Source organism: Cebus imitator, unplaced genomic scaffold (assembly GCF_001604975.1).
Source record: "Cebus imitator isolate Cc_AM_T3 unplaced genomic scaffold, Cebus_imitator-1.0 Scaffold272, whole genome shotgun sequence".
NCBI classification, from domain to species: domain Eukaryota; kingdom Metazoa; phylum Chordata; class Mammalia; order Primates; family Cebidae; genus Cebus; species Cebus imitator.
This window is the reverse complement of record NW_016107587.1, coordinates 1,535,552-1,555,030: the sequence shown is the minus strand read 5'-3', so window position 1 is coordinate 1,555,030 and position 19,479 is coordinate 1,535,552. Positions and strand designations below refer to the sequence as shown.

The 19,479-nt window shown below is 39.7% G+C and overlaps 1 protein-coding gene across 1 annotated transcript in view; it reads left to right on the top strand.

Annotated features, from left to right (window-relative positions):
* The window catches only part of ABCA13 (ATP binding cassette subfamily A member 13), a 424,215-nt gene that overhangs the window by 164,939 nt on the left and 239,797 nt on the right, over window positions 1-19,479 (top strand). The window contains 2 exon segments of the mRNA XM_017500828.2: window positions 3,273-3,449; window positions 4,846-5,152. Of these exon segments, the coding sequence (XP_017356317.1) occupies window positions 3,273-3,449; window positions 4,846-5,152 (484 nt within the window).

Sequence of the window (19,479 nt, the reverse complement as noted above, 5' to 3'; positions counted from 1 at the left end):
GTTCTTCTACTATGTATTAGAGAGGGCTGTCTGGAATTCCTGATGTTTGAATATTTTTGACACACGTTAAACAGCAGTTTCATATGGTTCTGCTCAATACAAATGCAGCCTGGTGTATTTGTAAGAAGGCTGATCCCAGAGCTAGATAGCATGTGTTTGAATCATGGTTTTGAAACTTCCTTTGTGCCTTAATTCCTAGACTTTAAAATGAATGTGCCACCAGCAGTTCCCCATGGATATAAGGATTCAGTGAGACGATACAGAAGTGCCCAGAATTGTACCTGGCATGAGACTGACTCTCCTATAATGCCACCTTGCAATTATTGTAGATATTTGGCAAAAGCTCAATTATCAGAAATCTAAATCCTTACACTCATGTCTTGGCCTGAGATCTGCAAATTACTGGAACATGATAACAGCAGTAACAACATATGAATAACAGTCTTTTCTTTGAGAAACTGAGCAATTCAGGTTGAGGAGATAAGGGGCAGAAGGGATGAGGGGTAGAAGGAGCCCGACACCTCTTGATGTTGTTTGGAAGCTTACATGTTCTCAGCCACCTGAAGTTGCTGGATAGAAACCAATATTTCCTTACCAGGGAAAAAGTTGAGGTCAGGACGTGTCAACTGATTTTTCTACAGACCTCAGGATGATGGAGATGGATCTTGATGTAATTTTCTTACTCAGGGTTGGTCCCCCTTTGCAGAGCCCCAATATCCCTTTGAAACACGGGCTGAATGCCAAGCAAGCAAAGCCCAGACTTGACCCAGAAACCTAGAAAACTGGGAGGATCTGGGAGCAGGGAAACCAGTAGAGGAGGGAAGGGAGGGTGAGAGGCAGAGGCCTGTTTGATGTCAGTGGGGACTGATGCTGCCTTGTCTGGGGATGGGATGGCAGGTAGGCTCCAGCTTCGATGGAGGGTGGAAGTGAGCACAGGGAGAAGCTGATTGTCATTTGGAAAGTTGAGAGCTCAGGAGGTCAGTGAGATACAGGAGGACCAAGGGGAACCAGTGCCTGCACACAAAGCCTGGGATAGATTATTGTCTGCTACCATACAATGGAGGGCAAGTGATGGAACCTGCAGGCAGAGGCTGCCCCCAGACCACAGAGGAGAAGAACAAAGTCAGGGGCTAACACTGGAGATGCACATGGAGAACTTCTGTTCCACAGAATATTTCTGAGCTGGACACTTGAAAGTCTAGTGTGAGGTATTGCAGTGTCCCTGTAAGAGGTGTTTGAACCACAGCAACTCCATTTTGAATGTGGGCTAGGAAAATTAGGCCGAGACTTCCTGGGCTGCATTCTCAGAAAGTTAGGCATTCCTAGCTGGTAGATGTTTATGGTTAAGGAAACAAATTAATAATGTTTACTAAACAGACCTAGACTTGGGAGCGTCCAGATATCCTGATATCTGGAGAACAAAGGCTTTCTTAATAATGTCAATTCTTGCAAAATATAGTAATTAAGAAAATTAATCCTTTTTCACAAACCCTTATAGTAGGACACATCTCTCCATATATGCAAGCATTGTACCTAGGGTGGATGCGTTCCCCCTCTTACTTTCTTACTTTTGGGAACGTGTGTCTTACTTTGTCTATGGAGTAACTGTTCTTTTGCCACTTTACTTTCTTGGTAAACTTGCTTTTGCTTTGCATTGCAAACTTGTCCTGAATTCCTTCTCACATGAGATCCAAGAACCCTCTCTTGGAGTGTAGATTGGGACCTCTTCCCTGTAACTTTCCCAGGAATGCCCATCAACAAGCCACCAGATAGAAAATGCACTCGTACATTCAATAGCAGAATAATACAGAACTGGAACGTTAGCCATTCAACACTCACCCCAAAGTACATCATTCTTTGGTAAAAGTCAAAGGTGCAGGAAAGATTAAGTGACATATAAACTTGTAAGTGTGATCTTGGAAGATTCTAAATGTGCTTCCATTTCTTTCTGGCTTTGAAGACTCTAAACATGCTTGCATTTCCCAGACAGTGGATGGTTCTGGTCAATCTGATAGATTTGGGGTTGCGTGGAGGCTAGTTGTAACCGAGCTCCTTTAGGAAAGCTTTTTGAGAAGAGGATGTGTCAGGAGTTGAGATCTCCTTGGGACTGGATTAAGTAGCTCCCATAGCTGAGAAGGTGATCGATCACTAGCAACCGACAGCTGTCCAACACTGATTTTGTCTACACAGTTTTGTAATTTGCGGTATGTGCTTGTGCAGATTGTGGGTTTCTAAAAACACATTGATATGCTTTCATGTGTGTTAAATTTTTCTCAATTAATTTTTAAACTTTCTTGATAAAGTCCTAAGCCAAAAAGTAAATTCTTTGGGCCTCATTAAGGAGGGGGTCCTAGGGTTGGTGGAAACTCCTTTGCTGTGAATGTCATGCCAGCTAGATGAGCAGGATCACTTACTCTTGTACCATCGAGGGTGAAGCCACACTCGCCCCACTGGATGTGATGGAGGGGCCCTGGGCAGTGACAGCATCTTCTGCTGCCAGGGCCTCCGGCAGAGCAGACCCGAGCAGCTTGGTTCCCCACACAGCTCCACCACGTACGGACTTTGTGATCTTTCCTGCTGCTTTCCCTCTTGAGGTCCTGTTCTGGGCTTTCTTCCCACGCTGCCTTGCTCTAGATAATTTGGTTTTTCTAGCTCCTTCCTGAAACCAGAGTGAAAATACTGAGATATCCTCAGCCTTTTGCCCTGAAAATGTTTGATGTCGGCATTCATAGCCAAGGTGTTGCGACTTCACCCTGCTGCTCTATTTCCATTTCGAATGCACAGATCCGGGACGAAGACGATACAAGGATTTGGTTTTCTCAGCGTTGATACTCCTTGATAATTGCTTTTGCAAAACTAATGTAACAAAATGACTTTCCCCAAAATGACTGCTTCAGGGAAGGCATTTTGTTTTTTTAGAATGACTTGACTCCAGGTTGAAACTGTCTTTCCTATCACATGTAGACTTTCCCTCTGCTGTTTATCCTGTTATCTTCAACTTCTTTTCCTTGGGCTCCTTATCACCCTTTGTGATTTTTTTTCTCATGTACATGTATCAGTGTTACAGAGCATGCATATAAAATGGGTGAGTTTACACTCAGCAAGTAAATGGCAAATTTTGCATATGTACAAAACTTGACTCCTTTGAGCAATTTTTTAGTGGAAGAATTCTTATTCATTTTCAAATTCATTTGGATGATCTCCACTATCTGAGCGGTAAACACTGGGGGGAAACAGAAGTTGATCTGTCCTAATCTGTACCCTTTGCTCAGGAGGACTGCTGGATGAGATGTTTAACCACAAAGATGCCGGACACTTCCGTTTCTTAGGCAGCATCTTGGTCAATCTCTCTTCCTGCGTGGTGCTGAACCGTTTCCAGGCTGTGCAGTCTGTCGACATCCTGGAGACTAAAGCACGTGAGCTCTTGCAGCAGAACAGCTTCTTGGCCAGTAAGTACTCAATGAAAAAACTATGTTCACAAAGGTGCCAATTCCCATAAGTTGTCATTTTGGGAATTTCTCCCTAAAGGTGTCTTATGGTAGCCCAGAAAGAAAATAAGTCCTTTCCAGATAAAACATAAAATAAAGCAGAGATATTTGCCTTGGTTAATGAAAAGTTGTACCTTTGCCATTGTGACTGATAACATTTTCACCATTCTAGAACCAACGCTATTTACTGCATCTGCTTTTACCATTTTATGACATCATGTTCTGGTTAAATCTCACATAAATTATATTATTCCTGATTAAAGTTATACTCTAATTTCCGGCATCATCACTTTTACTTTGATCAGAGTATCTTGATATCCTGGTTGGGGCAGAGAGCAGACAATGGTCAGCTCTGCTCCATTATTTAATTGTTCACCCATTCAAGATAAATATGGTGGTGCTCTCATATTCTTTTGGAATATACGTTTAATTATTTTTAATAGAGGTTTTGTATTAGTTTGTTAAGGTTGCTGTAACAAAGTATCACGGACTAAACAACAGAAGCTTATTGTCTCAGAGTTCTGGAAGCTAGATATTCTGAATGGAGGCATACACTGGGTTTTTCTGTGGGCTGTGAGGAGTGGATCTTCTCCAGGCCTCTCTCATTGGCTTGTAGGTGGCCATCTTCTCCCTGGGTTTCTGCACCTCATCTTCCCTCTATGTATTTCTCTGTGTTTAAGTTTCCCTCTTTTTATAAAGACACCTTCATATTGAGTTAGGGCCCACCCTAATGGCCCTCATTTTAACTTGATTACTCTTTAAATGTTATCTCCAAATATAGTCACATTCTGAGGTACTGGAGTTGGGACTTTGACATATGAATTTAGTAGGGGACACAATTTAACTGTAATAGGCTTTATGCATGCAATTCAAAGAATCCATGTGGCAGAAAATAGAATCCATGTATTTAAATTACAAATGATAAGTAACCCTGAAGAGATGGGTTCTGCACATTAAGTGCAAAAGAGATGGATTCTGTTCTTGATCTACAATGAAGATAAGAAATGCCTGCAAAAAACACCTAACGAATAATTTTTTTGGTGTTAATTTTACCGCAGTATGCTTTTATAAAAAATACAAAGCAGCACTGGACAGGGAATTAAGAGGTCTTGGTTCAGGTTTACCACCAATTGCCTATGTGACTGAAAGTCAGCTTTGCCCCTGGGGGCTTGGGCTCTGAGTCTGCAGGAGTGGAGGGCTGTGATGAGTCACAGGGTCTTGTGACTTTCCCAACTCACCCAGTGTAGACGTGATGAGTCACAGGGTCTTGTGACTTTCCCAACTCACCCAGTGTAGACGTGGTATGACCAACTCCCTGCAGTATGGTAATGCTTTGTTTTTCCTTTTCTGCCCCTAGGTATCATTTTCAACAATTCCTTATTCAGCAAGAACTTCAGCTCAGAGTCTGTCAAACTGCCACCCCATGTCTCATATACAATCCGGACCAATGTGTTATATAGCATGAGAACAGATTTGGCAAAAAACCCTTCTTGGAAGTTCCACCCTCAGAATCTACCCGCTGATGGCTTCAAATATAACTACGTCTTTGTCCCACTGCAAGACATGATCGAAAGAGCCATCATTTCGGTGCAGACTGGGCAGGAAGCCCTGGAACCAGCAGCACAGATGCAGGCGGCCCCTTACCCCTGCCATACCAGTGATCTGTGAGTAGCCTGGGGCTGGAGCCAAGCTGCCCTCCAGGGTCCACTGACAGTGAGAAGGGCCTTGCATTTGGCAAGCTGAGGAGAGAAAACTTTGAGTTTTTCTATGGTTATTTCAAAAAGCACTTTTAAAAAAGTTTACCCCCAGCTTTTAATTTCCCAAGGTTCATTTTTTTTTTTTTTTATATGCTTGTACTCTTCAGGTAGAAGAAATACAATGCTTGAGATAATATGATCAAGTGAAGTTTTAAATTTGACATTGGGCATCATCTATAGTTTTAAATACCCCTGCCATACCAGTGGCAGGGGTACAAATTTATTTTACTTAAAATAAATTTGATGAATAATATTCACAAGGGCTGTGCATGTCCAACAAAAGACTCCACCTGTCTAACCTTGGGAAAACTGAGGAAGGTTACTTTCTCTGTACTGCTCATCCTTAGGAACAGGCTGTATACTGGGCAGGGTGGCGAGGTATTCCACACAGGCCTTGCTCATGGCTTAGGTACCATAAAGTAATATGAGAACATTTAGGAGTTAAGTTGTGTAATTTGGCTGGTGACATCTATAGGAGGAGAGGGGGAGCTCAGTGAAGGGCTGGAGCAGCTGGACAAGAGGACTTGGAGGGGACGTCACAGAGGCATTAAAGCAGCTGTCAGGGAGGCCAGGAAGGGCATGTTTGCAGAGAGGACTGGAGGCTGTGGTCGGACTTGGGCTCAGTGAACCTGAGGGTGAGCTTGGATGCCTTGGCAGGGTCAGATGATGAAAGGACTGCAAAGCTCACCAAAGTGGGGTGAACCGTATTGCTGTGGGCTGTGGGGTTCAGCCTGGATTCCTTACTTTCCACATGGTGGATGCTGTTCTCATAAGCATCCTGCTCCCACAGCTGACCCAACCCTGGATAACGCAGGTCATTCATTTGCAGTCTCTGCATCCTGGCTGTGATGCAGAGCCTCAGGAAGATACCACCTTCTCACACCTTCTCAAAAGCACACTAGGAATTAAGTGGCTGAACATGAGGCTGCTAAAGGGACAGGTTTGCATGTTCTTTTAGTTATGAGAACAGGGACAAGTACTCATCCATCATCGAGACACTGCCAGTAACAACTCATGGCACATCCCACCCCTCACTAGGGCAGAGCCATGGACCAGCAAGTAAAAGTAAAGACTGCCTCTCCAGATGATTGGGGGACACACACGTAAGGACAGGTGACTTGATGTCTTCATCCCTCCTTCCTGTCTAGCGATATGCTGCATACATAATAGCACGTTCACACATTTTGATGAAAACGCTGGTGGTACAGGAACAACCTTCTGACAGTGGGAGGATAAAAGGCTGAAGACCACCTGATTGAACTCGGGGTAGCCTAGTGTGATGCAGAGAACAAAGGGTCAGGAAGAAAGAGATGAAGGCGACATTTTCACTCAGGGGCTGCCTTGTTAGGCAGACTGTTAGTAAGCCTCTTAACCTCTTTCTTTGTAAAATGGCAGCTTTTCTTTCTTTTCAAAGTGATGATATTTTTGGCTTTGAACATTTTCAACCAGTGATTTTCAGCTCCTAAAACATTTTTCCTGGAGGTGATAGCAGTGGGAGCAGAACCCAAGAAAACCGCTGTTGTTGGCTTAGCTAGGTGTCATGTACAAATGCTTCATACCCAGCTCAAACACCCGAGAGCTCTGAGAATTAGCAATCTGTGTTAGACACTGAAAGAAGCCAATGCTTTATTATGCTCATTTTCTAAAGGCAAACCTCAAAACTACTGCATTCTGAGAGTCTCCTTCTAGCTCGAAAGTTATGATCTCCACCCATGGAAGAGGGTGGTTGTGCTTACCTGATGGGAAGATGACAGTTCTCTCTGCTCCTGTTCACAGGAAAAGGCTGGGGGTTTACTTTGTCCACTCTGACATAGGATATTTCCCAAGAAGGCACGTTGTAAAGAACAGCATACACTCCTGCAAATGTATTGATGGAAAGCCAGAGATGGCCTGAACAATCAGTTTGCAGTTCCTACTGTGTGGTTAACAGACATTGCAAGAGGGTTGGAAAGGAGGCATTGAGGGACATGATGGAGACATACCTTTTTCATCCCTTGAAGATACATTCTGATGTATGAGAAACATTCCAGCCTAGAATGTTGGAATGAGTGGAATGCCCAGGTGTGATTCTGGAGTCATGGAATTACCTCTGTCATTCTACTACTGGGATACAGCAACATGACTCATCAGAAGTACCGTTTTACTTCTTTGAGAAAGATGAAGAAGTATTTTACTTCTCTGAAAGGGTTACATCTTGAGATTTCTCATTGTGCTGTATCCTTCTTTTACCTCTAGTTTCAAAGTCTCCCTTTCTTGAAGGCTTAGAGTACCTGCAGTGATTAAAACACAGCCTGAGATCTTGAAAGAACTCAGCTACTTGAGTAAAAACCCTAAAGCACAGTTTGTACTATAGACAACTTTTGTTAATTTTTTAAGTAGTTTCCTCCTGCTTACTGAATGAGCTACAGATTCATTAATTTATGAATTTATTCAATGACATTTATGTACTTTCTGTCAGTCTCTAGACTGAATCAGTAAAGAAAATAGGCAAATCAGTAAGCAAAATAGGTGAATCAGTAAAGAAATTAGGTAAAAATCCCTGCTCTTATGAGACTTATAGTCCAGGGACACACAGATGCCCAATATACAATTAAGAAGACAATTGCATTGAATGTTAGGAAGCAGGAAGTGCCATGGAGTTGGGAAACAGGATGAACAGGGTCAGGGACACTAGGAGGGGAATATGAAATTGTTAATGTGGATGGGGTAGACCCTATCAGGAAGGTAACATTTTAGCAAAGACTTGATGGGGTGCAGAAACACAAGGGGAAGTGTGTTCTAGAGCCCATGCAAAGGCCCTGTGGTTGGAGTGGCCTAGGGTGTGTGTGAAGGATCATCAGAGCAGAGTGTACAAGGAAGAGAAGATAGGAGATGAAGTCAAAGAGCTGATCATCGATCGTGTGGTTGCAGGTGATCGGAGCGGTATTAAACGGCTGCTGGAGGGTTTTGAGCAGGAATGATGTCGTCATCTGACTTATACTGTAAAAGCTTTGCTCATGTTGTGTGGGAAAGAGCTGTAGGAGTAAGCGTGGGACACAGAGATAATTTAGAAGTGTGGGACACAGAGGGTTTTGAGCAGGAGTGATGTCGTCATCCGACTTATACTGTAAAAGCTTTGCTCATGTTGTTGTGTGGAAAAGAGCTTGTAGGAGTAAGTGTGGGACACAGAGATAATTTAGAAGGCTGTTGTAATAACCCAGGTGAGAGATGATGGTGACTTGGCCCAGTGTGGTAGCAGAGAAGGTGGTAAAAAGTGATCAGATTCTAAGTTGCATTCAGGAAGTAGAGGCACAGAGTTGCCAAAAGATTTGATGAGGGTATGATAGAGAAACATCAAGGAAGACTCCCTATTTCAGTACAAGTAACTGGATTGCTGGAATGGTCTTCAACTATGATAGAAAAAACTGTGGGTAGGATTGGAGGATAAGGATAGAAACTCAGCTTTGAACATGTCTAGTTGCCTTTTAGAAATCCAAAGGAAATGTGAAGTAGGTGGATTTGTTCAGGAGGCTGGGGCAATGTACCTGGATCTATTAATTTTGGAGTCTCCCCCATTTTGATGGCATTTAGAACTCTAAGATTGGATGGCATTGCCATGGGAAGGAGTATACATAGAAAAATAGAGAGGGCAAAGACCAAGTCTGGGGCCCCTTTCATGAAGAGGTTAAGGAGAAGAGGAGATTGAGAAAGTATCATTGAGGCAGGAGGAAAACCTACAGAGTGTGGAGTCCTGGAGGCCAGGCTGAGCAAGAGACTCCAGGAAGGGGAGTGATCAAGTGTGTCATATGTGGCTCATGGATGAAATAAGGTAAAGACAGGTAATGGACCACTGGATTTAGCAATGTATACACCATCCAGGACTTCATAGAGAGCAGCTTCCATGATGTGGTGAGAATGGTGGCCAAATTAGAGTGGACAGAGGAGACATGGAGGGGTGGAACTGGGAAGCGAGCTCAGACAGCTCTCAATGGGAAGAAGTGGCTGGAGGATAATTTGGGAAGAAGACTTTTTTTTTTAAACATAGGACGCTACCTTGGGAATAATCCAGTAAGATGGAAAAATTCGTAGTGTATAAGTGGGAGGTAGTGTACAGCTGTGTCTCGAAGTAGTAGAGGGGAAGAGAATTCAACAAGTGGAGAGACCTACTACAGGTAGGAACATGGCAATTCATCTGTGGTAACAAAACCTGTTATTTAACTAAAAACTTTCGTTCTTTCTTGCACACAGATCTCTCTCTCTCCTACTTTTTTTTTTCATGTAGTGTCTACCAGCAGCTCATGGAACTAATGTCTTGAAGGGCATGCTCTGGGAAATGTTGCTGGAGATTGTCGAGTTGGATAGGCAGCAGGAGTTTTTGAAATTTCATGTTCCGATAATCCCCATGATTCATGGGCAGTTATCATAGGACAATTTTATGTTTGGAACTGTAGTGTACTTCATGAATATAAAGGATTTCAAATGTTAATGTATTGCTTCAAAGAGTAAGCCAACGTACTCAAAAGGTTTTCAGAAAATTAAAACCACAACAATATTCTGGAATTGTTTTATATGCACAAAGAATATTTATTTGAAAGGGCACCTGTTATTTCCTCTACTGCTTGTTGCCTGCTTCAGTTCACATCACCCTGGGGTGGGTTCAAGAGAAGGAGAAATGGAGCGTGCTGGGTCAGGCTGAGTGATGGCTCCCACGAGGTGTTGCATCTGGACTTTGACATGTCTTGGGCAAAGTGGAGAGTGAAGGGTTGACAGCCACTCATGCTTGAAATGTTGAATTCCTGCTTAAAAAAATCAGCTTGATCCATAACAGATCAGGGAGAGTACCCTTCATTTTATTTATTTTGATTGTTTCTCTTCCTTGGGCTTCACTTCAGATAACCTTATTAAATACCTCTCTCTTCCATTTAGTCAGTAGTCATTGTTCTTGGCAGAAATTCCCATTCCTGATTGCCCTCAGAGCTCAGAGCTGCTGGAAGCCCCATCCGTTGCCCACAGGCTCTGTCCTGTCTCACCAACACAGGTAATTTGTTGGTGATACCAACTGTAGTGGGAAGGAGAAGAAAAATCCTCGTTAAATTTTATAATCTTCATTTTCTCAAGCCCCATACAGCTCTTATAAACTTATCTCCTTGCTGGGCAGAGGAGGATGGTTTCTCGTTAAAACCTCAGTGAATCTTTTTTCCAATTTGTCTATGTTCTTTCCCTCAACAGCAGCAATAATAATCTCTTAAAATTGTATCATATTAAAAAAAATCCCATTTATCCTCTAAGAACCTTAAAAATACAGCAGAAGATATTGAGACCCTGATAAGTTATTTCCCCCAAGCTCTCACAGGTTCTTAATGCCCCTCACTCCTCAAATAAACTATCAATTGCCACTTGCTACTTTTAAGCACTTTGTGTAGAAGCCTTGATTACTTGGCTGCCTTTTCACTCCAATGTATTTGAAAGTCTGGCACGTTTTCGGCCAGGTGTGGTAGCTCATGTCTGTAATCCCCGCACTTTCAGAGGCCGAGGTGGGCAGATCACGAGGTCAGAAGTTCGAGACCAGCCTGGCCAATATGGTGAAACCCCGTTTCTACTAAAAATACAAAAATTAGCCGGGCATGGTTGCATATGCCTGTAATTCCAGCTACGTGGGAGGCTGAGGCAGGAGAACGGCTTGAACCTGGGGGGCAGAGTTTACAGTGAGCGGAGATCATGCCATTGCACTCCAGCCTGGGTGACAAGAGCAAGACTGCATCTCAACAACAACAACAAAAAGTCTAGCATATTTTCTTATATCCTAGCCAGAACTCAGATTTAAGCAGTAGTTCATAACCTTGGTTGGTTGGAGTTTGGAAATATGTGGGGTGTTTTGATGGTTACAGTGACGGGCCAGTATATGTTTAGTGCCTGAGGGCCAGAGGTGACAACTGTTTTGTAACAAATGGCACTGTAGTGTTCAATGAGGAATAGTCCTAGCCAAATTCCAAAACACCCTCATTTAGATCCACTGTTTGCTTTGCCTCTGATACATTATTTCAAGGCTTTCATCATTCACTCATATAATTATTCCTCTAATCATCTATGTAAAAATATTTTGTTTTCATATGTTTCATGTGTATGACACACATTCTATGCTGGAATGGATGCAGAAATGAGCACGATGCAGTTCTTGAGGTCAAGAAACTCACTGCTTAGTGCAGTAGCTAGCGTACATTCATAACTAATAAGGAGTGAGAAAGGAGATACAGACGCTTTAAAAATGGCAGCACTGGGTTGATCCCAATAGGCTTCATGCCTTCCTCTACCAAGTAAAATATAGAAGAATTTCTTGGTAGAATTTTTATGACCTGTAATTCTGAATTAAGTTCTCGAAGTCTCCTTCTTCAGATATTTTAGATCCTGACAGTGCATCTCACCTTCTAAGGTTATCTGATCTCTTTCGAGCTTCCTGGATCCCTTTAGAATCTCAGACTTGGAATGATGACAGAGCTGGGATGAAAAAACTGCATTTGGGTGCCAGCTTTGCCACTTGCTGCTTCGCAAGAACTTGGGCCAGTTTTGCACCAGTTTTGAGTGTCAGTCTCCTCACCTCACACGAGATATTAATTGCTGCCTGCCCAGCATATTGGGTTGTAGGGCGCAGTGAAGCTTCCTGCTTGAAGAGACCCTGGGACTTATGAGAGGCAACGTCAGGCACTGTGAATGGGTGGGATTCTCTGAATGGCAGCCCTCTCCATTCTTGAGCAGTTTCAAATGTGAGTAAGTTCTTCCACCTACTGATGCAGAAGATCAATACAGGTCTAATGTTCTTCGATGGTGTTAGACTCAGAGAGGTAGGGATGCATGTGACTGTCTTCCCTTCTTCCTGGCTTTCCCAAGGGAGCTACAAAAACCAGGAACAATAAAATGAATGAAAGCCAATGTTCCTCTTTGTTTGTGGTTAGGGAAGTGCACTTACTTGCATGCATGGCTCTGGCAGTGGCTGAGTTAGGAACACGAGTCTTAAATGCCACTTGCTCCACCTTCCCTGACCTCCTCTCTCCTCCAATTCACAAATCATGTCAGACTCTAGCTGGCTGTGTTGCGGAAGGCAGTGGAAGACAGAGAGCTAGCAAGTGACAGGGGTAACATCAGTCTGTGCCTCCGGTTTCATGAAAAGGAAAGGGAGGATGAGGGGAGAGAGAGAAAGCAGAGGCCAAATGCACTGGTCTTTCTCTTCAGCAACTGCCCCCCGCTGTGTCCTTTCTCCCCAGGACTGGTGAGGACAGGCTCTGGGCAGTAGTGGTGATGGGGTTGGTGGAGAGGGGCAGGATAAGGGCAGGCAGAGGCCAGGCTGATGTGAGAGGTGATGGCTGGAAATTTGTCATTTCGCTGTACTTGCCTCAAAGTCCTACATCCTGAGCAAAAAAACAAAAAACAAAACAAAACAAAAAGCCAGATGATTTCTTACGGTCATTCTTTCTATAGTAAGACTTTGGTGCAACACGCCCATCACATTTCTGTCATTGCACTCACTGATAGTGTTGACAGAGGCAAGTAACAGATCAAATACCATGAACAAGGCTTATTAAAATGGGAACCAAGGAGGTCCACCTGCAGAAAAAGCAATGCTGACAATGTTTATGAAGATCAGAGTATCTCTTTAGAAAGGCTTAAAGAAGTAAGAGAGTTTAATTTCCTAATGGTAAAATTTATAGACAGTTCTTTGGTTTGGGTTCCAGAGAAGGGAAAACATACAGAGGAGATTCTAGATTCTTCGTTTGATTCATGCTCTCCTGATAAGAGGAAAATTCTATTTCTTAGGTCAGTAAGACATCCTTGACCTTTGTGTCTTGCTTTTTAATTTTTAGTTCTATAAACAAGTGATAATCAAAAGTGAAGAAAATAGTGAAAATAATTCACACTTAATATCCTGTTCTAAAACTACGTTTATTTGTTTATTTATGTCTTGTTTTGGGATGAGTCCCAACGGCGTTCTTTGCCTTTGTGATGCATATTACCAACTAGAAATCGCAAAGTCTTGCCAAGCTTTAGCCTGAAAATTTTTGTGCTACATATTCATCTAGGAACTATTTATGGAGCACTCACTGCGTGTCACGCACTGTAATTGCACGACATATGTAGTAGGGAAAGATGTAGTCCTGCCTCGAGGAAGGTTGGAGAGAAGGGATTATTATGACTGTATTAAGAAAAGAAAACCAGCCTGGACAGCATAGCAAGACCCCATCTTTACAGAAAACAAACAAAATTAGCTGGGTGTCGTGGTGTGTTCGTAGTTCTAGCTACTTCGGAGGCTGAGAAGAGAGAATTGCTTGAGCCCAGGAGGTTGAGGCTGCATTGAGCCCAGATTATGCCATTGTACTCCAGCCTGGGCAACACAGTGAGGCCCTGTCTGGAAAAAAAAAAAAAAAGACAAGAAAACTACGAATGACTTAAATCTGCTCTGCTGTCACCCTGCTCTCATGGAGACCCCGAGGGATGAGAATCAGAGCAACTCATCAGAACCTGGTACTCAGTGCAGTTGTTGGTGATACATAATACATAATGCTTCAACTTTAATATGAACCTTTTCCAATCATTAAGATCCTAGATAGGAATTAAAGTCAAAAAATGAAATCGTCTTCTCCTCTCCCTTTTCCCTATTCATCCTCATTCATTTCCTCCCTTCGTATGGTTACTCCTCTATAACATGCTGTCTTTTTCTTTAGTTTTAAAATTCGTGATGTGCAAGTTCTTTCTTTCTTTTCTTGTTTAACTTCTATTTTTTCAAATAACCGTATTTGGACTTTATCAATTCTCTCTTTTGTCTCTTCTAACTTATTTCCACTTTTATTACTTCCTTACTTGTATGTATCTTCAATATGTTCTTTTATAATTTGAGGCTAATGTTTAATTCATTATTTTTAGTATTTTTCTTCCATATTTGTAGTTAAATATAATATTAGGTACCTAAGGTAATGACTTTTCTTTCAACCACTATCTTATGTCTCATAAATTTCATATGTAGCTAATAATTTATTGTTTTCTAGATGTGTGCAGTACAGGTTTCTATATATATATATATATATATTTTGACCCAAGAGCTATTTGAATAAAACTTCTTTTAATTTCCACTTGGAAATTCTCAAGAATTTTAAACATATGAAAAACTATGTGTACGCAGTATACTTTCAATAAGAAACATACAAATTAAATCTACTCTGCAATAGCATGTTTTTACATATCAGATGGACAAAATACAAAAATTGCAACATATGCTAAATTGCCAAATTCTGTTTGCTAAATGTTGATTTCCGAATTGCAGCCAAAATATTATTCTTATTATTTCTGCTTCGGTATCAAGTAGTATATAACCTACTTTTGTGAATAATTCATAGACACTTGAAAAATAATTTCTAATTTCCTATTTTGGGACAGAGAGTTTGATTTGAGTTAATTTTGTTATTTAGGATTTTTCTATCCTTAATTTGTGTCCTCTTGATCTGTCTCAGACTGGGGTAATAATTCTAGTCCCCCGTTACTTGGTTGTCCCTCTCTCTTTTTCCTGTGGAGTTTGGCTTTTGAATTTTGGTGTTTTGTTACTGTGCGCATGACTATGAATAATTGCACTCTGGGTCTTTTAATGCTTTGTGGACATAACTTTACCTTGTATGATATCGAAATGGTAAACTCTGCCGTTTTTCTCTTTTTCTTCACTCCTACCTCCTCTTTCTCATCTTCCTTCTCCTCCTCCTTCTCCTTCTCTTGTTTTTCCCCTTCCTCTTCCTCTTCTTCTCTTTGCCTTTTAATGTTTCTATTTGCTTGATATGCCTTTACCCATCTTTTCATTTACATTTTTTCTGAAGTATTTTGTTTCAGATGTGTCTCTTGTATGCTTGATATAGCTTCTTATGTAGGTGGCATTAATTATTTGATAGTATAAAATGCAAATATAAATATATATATTGTCTTACCTCTATCATATTTTTTATGCTTATAATTTTTCTTTTAAGCTAATATTTAATAATGCTTTATTATTGTCTTAGTGGTTACCTTATAGTTACAACTTTATGTAAGTAATATAAACCCTTGTTTTTTTTTTTTTACCACAAGCAATAAAAACTTAAAATATATTCTCTTATTTCATCATATACTTTCTTTTGTCCATCATGCAATTTTAGTTGGTATTGTTAATCTTACTTAACGTCATCTTTGGTACTGTTAAAGACACTTATACTAATATTCTACGTTTGCCAATATTTTTAAAAATAGTATTTTAGTTTGGCATACAGCAACTTTTTTTTTCCTCTCTGTCTCATTCCCCCTTATCCTTCCATTTGTTTTTCATATCACTTCTGCATTTCAGGGAATAGTAGCATTTCCAATCTGTCTTGTAATCTTAATTCCTATTTTTGTTTGAGCCTTGCTTTTACGGGAAAATGTATTCATTGCTTACCATTAGCCCTTTCATTGTAAATTACCAGTCATCATTTGGCAGGATGAAGTTTGCCATCTAGTAATTTACTTAAGATGCTCTCATAATATTACCTGAATTCTTACGTACATAAAACTCTTTGTAGCAATTATATTTGAAAGACAGCTTGGCTCATTCCTTCCTTAAGTATCCTGTAAAAATAGCTCTATTGTCTTTGGTCTTGAATGTTACTATGGAGAAATCTGAGGCCACCTTGATATTTTCCCCGTTTTGTATGACTTTGTAATTGTGACAAGCTGCCAGTAGCTTGAAAATTCAATAAATTTTATTAGGGTATGTTTAATTTTTGTTCTAGGACGATTTCCTATGATGACAAGATAGGTCCTTTGGATGTGTAGATTTGAATTTTTTTTAATTGAGATTCTTGATTATTCTAGCTTTGCAAATTTAGAAATATTTAGTTTTTCTTTTTCGGGGAGTTTAATTGCCTGCATTTCTTTTCCCTGTGCTTCTAATCAATACATTTTTATGTTTTTAAAAATTCTTTATTTCTGTTTCCTTTAGTTGCATTTCTTGCATCTATTTTCTATGTTCCTTACTGTATTTTGTGCAGTATCAATTTGGCTGTGTTTCTTCCGATTTTATTCTCCTTTGTCTGATGGTTACTTTTTTCCATCTTTTTTTCTAAGTTCTTCCAATTCGCATTTCCTATCTTTCTTCTACTTTATCATCTCATTAACTCAATTTTGTGGTGCTTCTTATAGAGGGGCTTGCCTTGTTTAAGTTGTTTAAATATGTTTAAATTGATAACAAAAAGTATTTCACTATTGTCACATGTTCAGTGTCATCAACTTTTTGGCATGGGTTTTTCACTTGTTAGTAATTGTGCAACTCTCAACCTCTTTTTATTTCTTGCACAAATGTTGTGCTAAATTTTTGTTACCATGGTTGTTACTCCTCTGGAATAAATTGGATATTCCTGCCCAGGTATCTGCAAGAGGATCCTGTTGGTGGTGAGGACCAGGTGCTATTAATGACCACACAGCTCAAAGGCTTACTTTTCCATTGCCACAAAGATAGAGTGCTTCCTGAAAACATATAGATTCCTCACATGGCCCTCTGTCTTCTGTTTCCCTGGAAATATGGTCTAGGAGCAGGTGTGGCTTCTCACACTACTTTATTTATTTATTGATTGATTTACCTTTCTATTGATACACAATAGTTGTTCATATTCATGAGTTATTTGTGATAATTATATACATGCATACAGTGTGTAATGATCAAATCAGGGTAAATGAGATTGCCATCACTTCAATGATGGTAAATGAGATTTCCATCATTTCTTTGGCTTAGGAATATTCCAAAGCCTGTCTTCTAGCTATTTTGAAATATAAAAGTTATTGTTAACTACAGTTCCCTTAGCGTGCTATTGCTTATTAGAATTTATCCCTTCTCTCCGTTTGTACACACTAACCAACCTCTAATTATCTTCCCCTCCCCTCTACCCTTCCCAGTGTCTGGGTAACTCACCACTCTACTTTCTACCTCAGTAAGTTCAATTATTTTTAGCTCCCATGTAGGAGTGAGAACATATATTTGTTTTTCTGTGTCTGGCTCATTTACTTAACATAATGTCATCCAGTTCCATTCATGTTGCTCCAAATGACAGGATTTTATTCTTTTTAATGGCTGAATGATATTCTAATTTTTATATATGCCACATTTCTTTATCTTTTCATCCATTGATGAACCCTTAGGTTGATTCCTTATCTTAGCTACTGTCAATAAGTTTGCAATAAACATGGGAGTGCAGATATCTCTTTGATATGCTGATTTTCTTTATTTGAGATACATACTCTGCATTGGGATTGCTGGGTCATATTGTAGTTATATTTTTTAGTTATTTGAGGAAACGCCATACCTTTCTCCACAGTGTCTCTGCTAATTTACATTCCCACCTAACAGAGTATGGGCTTTTCTCTTTCTCCATATACCCCCCAGCATCTGTTATTTTCTCCCTTTTTGATAGTATTTTAAACTGTGGTAAGATGATATCTCATTGTGGATTTGATTTGCATTATCTTGATGATTCATGAGGTTCAGCATATTTTTGTACAACTGTTGGCCATTTGTGGGTCTTTTTTTTTTTTTTTGAGAAATATTGATTCAGATCTTTTGCCTGTGTTTTAATTGGATTATTTGGGTTTCTTGCTATCCTATTTCTTTGCTTCTTAGATATTCTGGCTATTAATCTCTTGTCAGATGGATAGTTTGAAACTATTTTCTCCCATTCTGTAGGTTGTCTTTACACTTTGCTGATTGCTTCCTTTGTTTGCAGAAGCTTTCTAGTTTGATGTAATCTCATTTGTCTATTTTTGCTTTTGTTGTCTGTGCTTTTGAGGTCTTACCTAAAAAGTCTTTTTCCAGAATCAGTGTCCTGAAGCAGTTCTCTGATATTTTCTTCTAGTAGTTTTATTGTTTCAAGTTTTACACGTAAGCACTTTAATTCATTTTGAACTCATTTTTGTATATAGTGAGAGATAAGGATCTAGTTTCAGTCCTCTGCATGTGGTTATCCAGTTTTCCCAGCACCATTTGTTGAAGAGATAGTCCTTTTCCCAATGTATGAACTTGGAAACTTAGTTGAAAATGAGTTGACTACAAATGTGTGTGGGTTTATATCTGTGTTCTTTATTCTGTTCTATTGGTTTATGTGTCTGTTTTTATCCCAGTACTATGCTGCTTTGATTACTATGGTTTTGTATTAAATTTTGAAGTCAAATAGTGGGATGCCTCTAGTTTCATTAAAAAAATTTTTTTTTATTTTTCTCAAGATTGCTTTGGTTATTCTGGGTCTTTTGTGGTTCCATATAAGTTTTAGGATTTTTTTCTGTTTCTGTGAGGAATATCATTGGTATTTTAATAAGGATTGCATTATCTCTGCAGATTGCTTTGGTTAGTACAGATATTTCAACAATATTAATTTTTAAATCAATAGGCATAGTATATCTTTTTATTTTTATGTCCTCTTTAACTTCTCACATCAATATTACATAGTTTTCTTTGTAGAGATCTTTCACTTCTGTGGTTAAATGAAATATCTGACATTTTTAATTCTGGTAGCTATTGCAAATGGGATTGCTTTCTTGATCTCTTTTTCAGATCACTGGTGTTAATGTATAGAAATGCTACTGAATTTTGTATGTTGATTTTGTGCCCTGAAACTTTACTGAATTCGTCTATCAATTCTAGCAGGTGTTTGGTGAAGTCTTTAGGTTTCTCTAACTATAAAATCATTTTATCTGCCAAAAGAGAAAATTTGACTTCTTTCTAATTTGGATATCCTTTATTTATTAGTCTTGCTTAATTGCTCTAGATAGGACTTCCAGCATTCTGTTAAATAAAAGTGGTGAAAGTTGGCTCATTCCAGATCTTAGATAAAAGGCTTTTAATTTTTCCCCATGCTGTATGGTATTAGCTGTGGATTTGTTATATTTGTTCTTTATTTTTTTGAGATGTATTTCTGGTATACCCAGTTTGTTGAGAGTTGTTGTCATGAAAAATGTTGAATGTTATTAAATAGTTTCTCTTTTAGCATCTGCAGAAATGATCATAAGATTTTTGTTCTTGATTTTATTAAGATGATGTACCACGTTTGTTGATTTGCATATGTTGAACCATACTTAACATTCCTTGGATGAATCTCATTTGATAATGATTAACAATCTTTTAAATGTGTTACTGTATTTGGTTTGTTAATGTTTTGTTGAGGATATTTCCCTTTATATTCTTAAGAAATATAAGCCTGTAGTTGTTGTTTTTTTTTTTTTTTTTT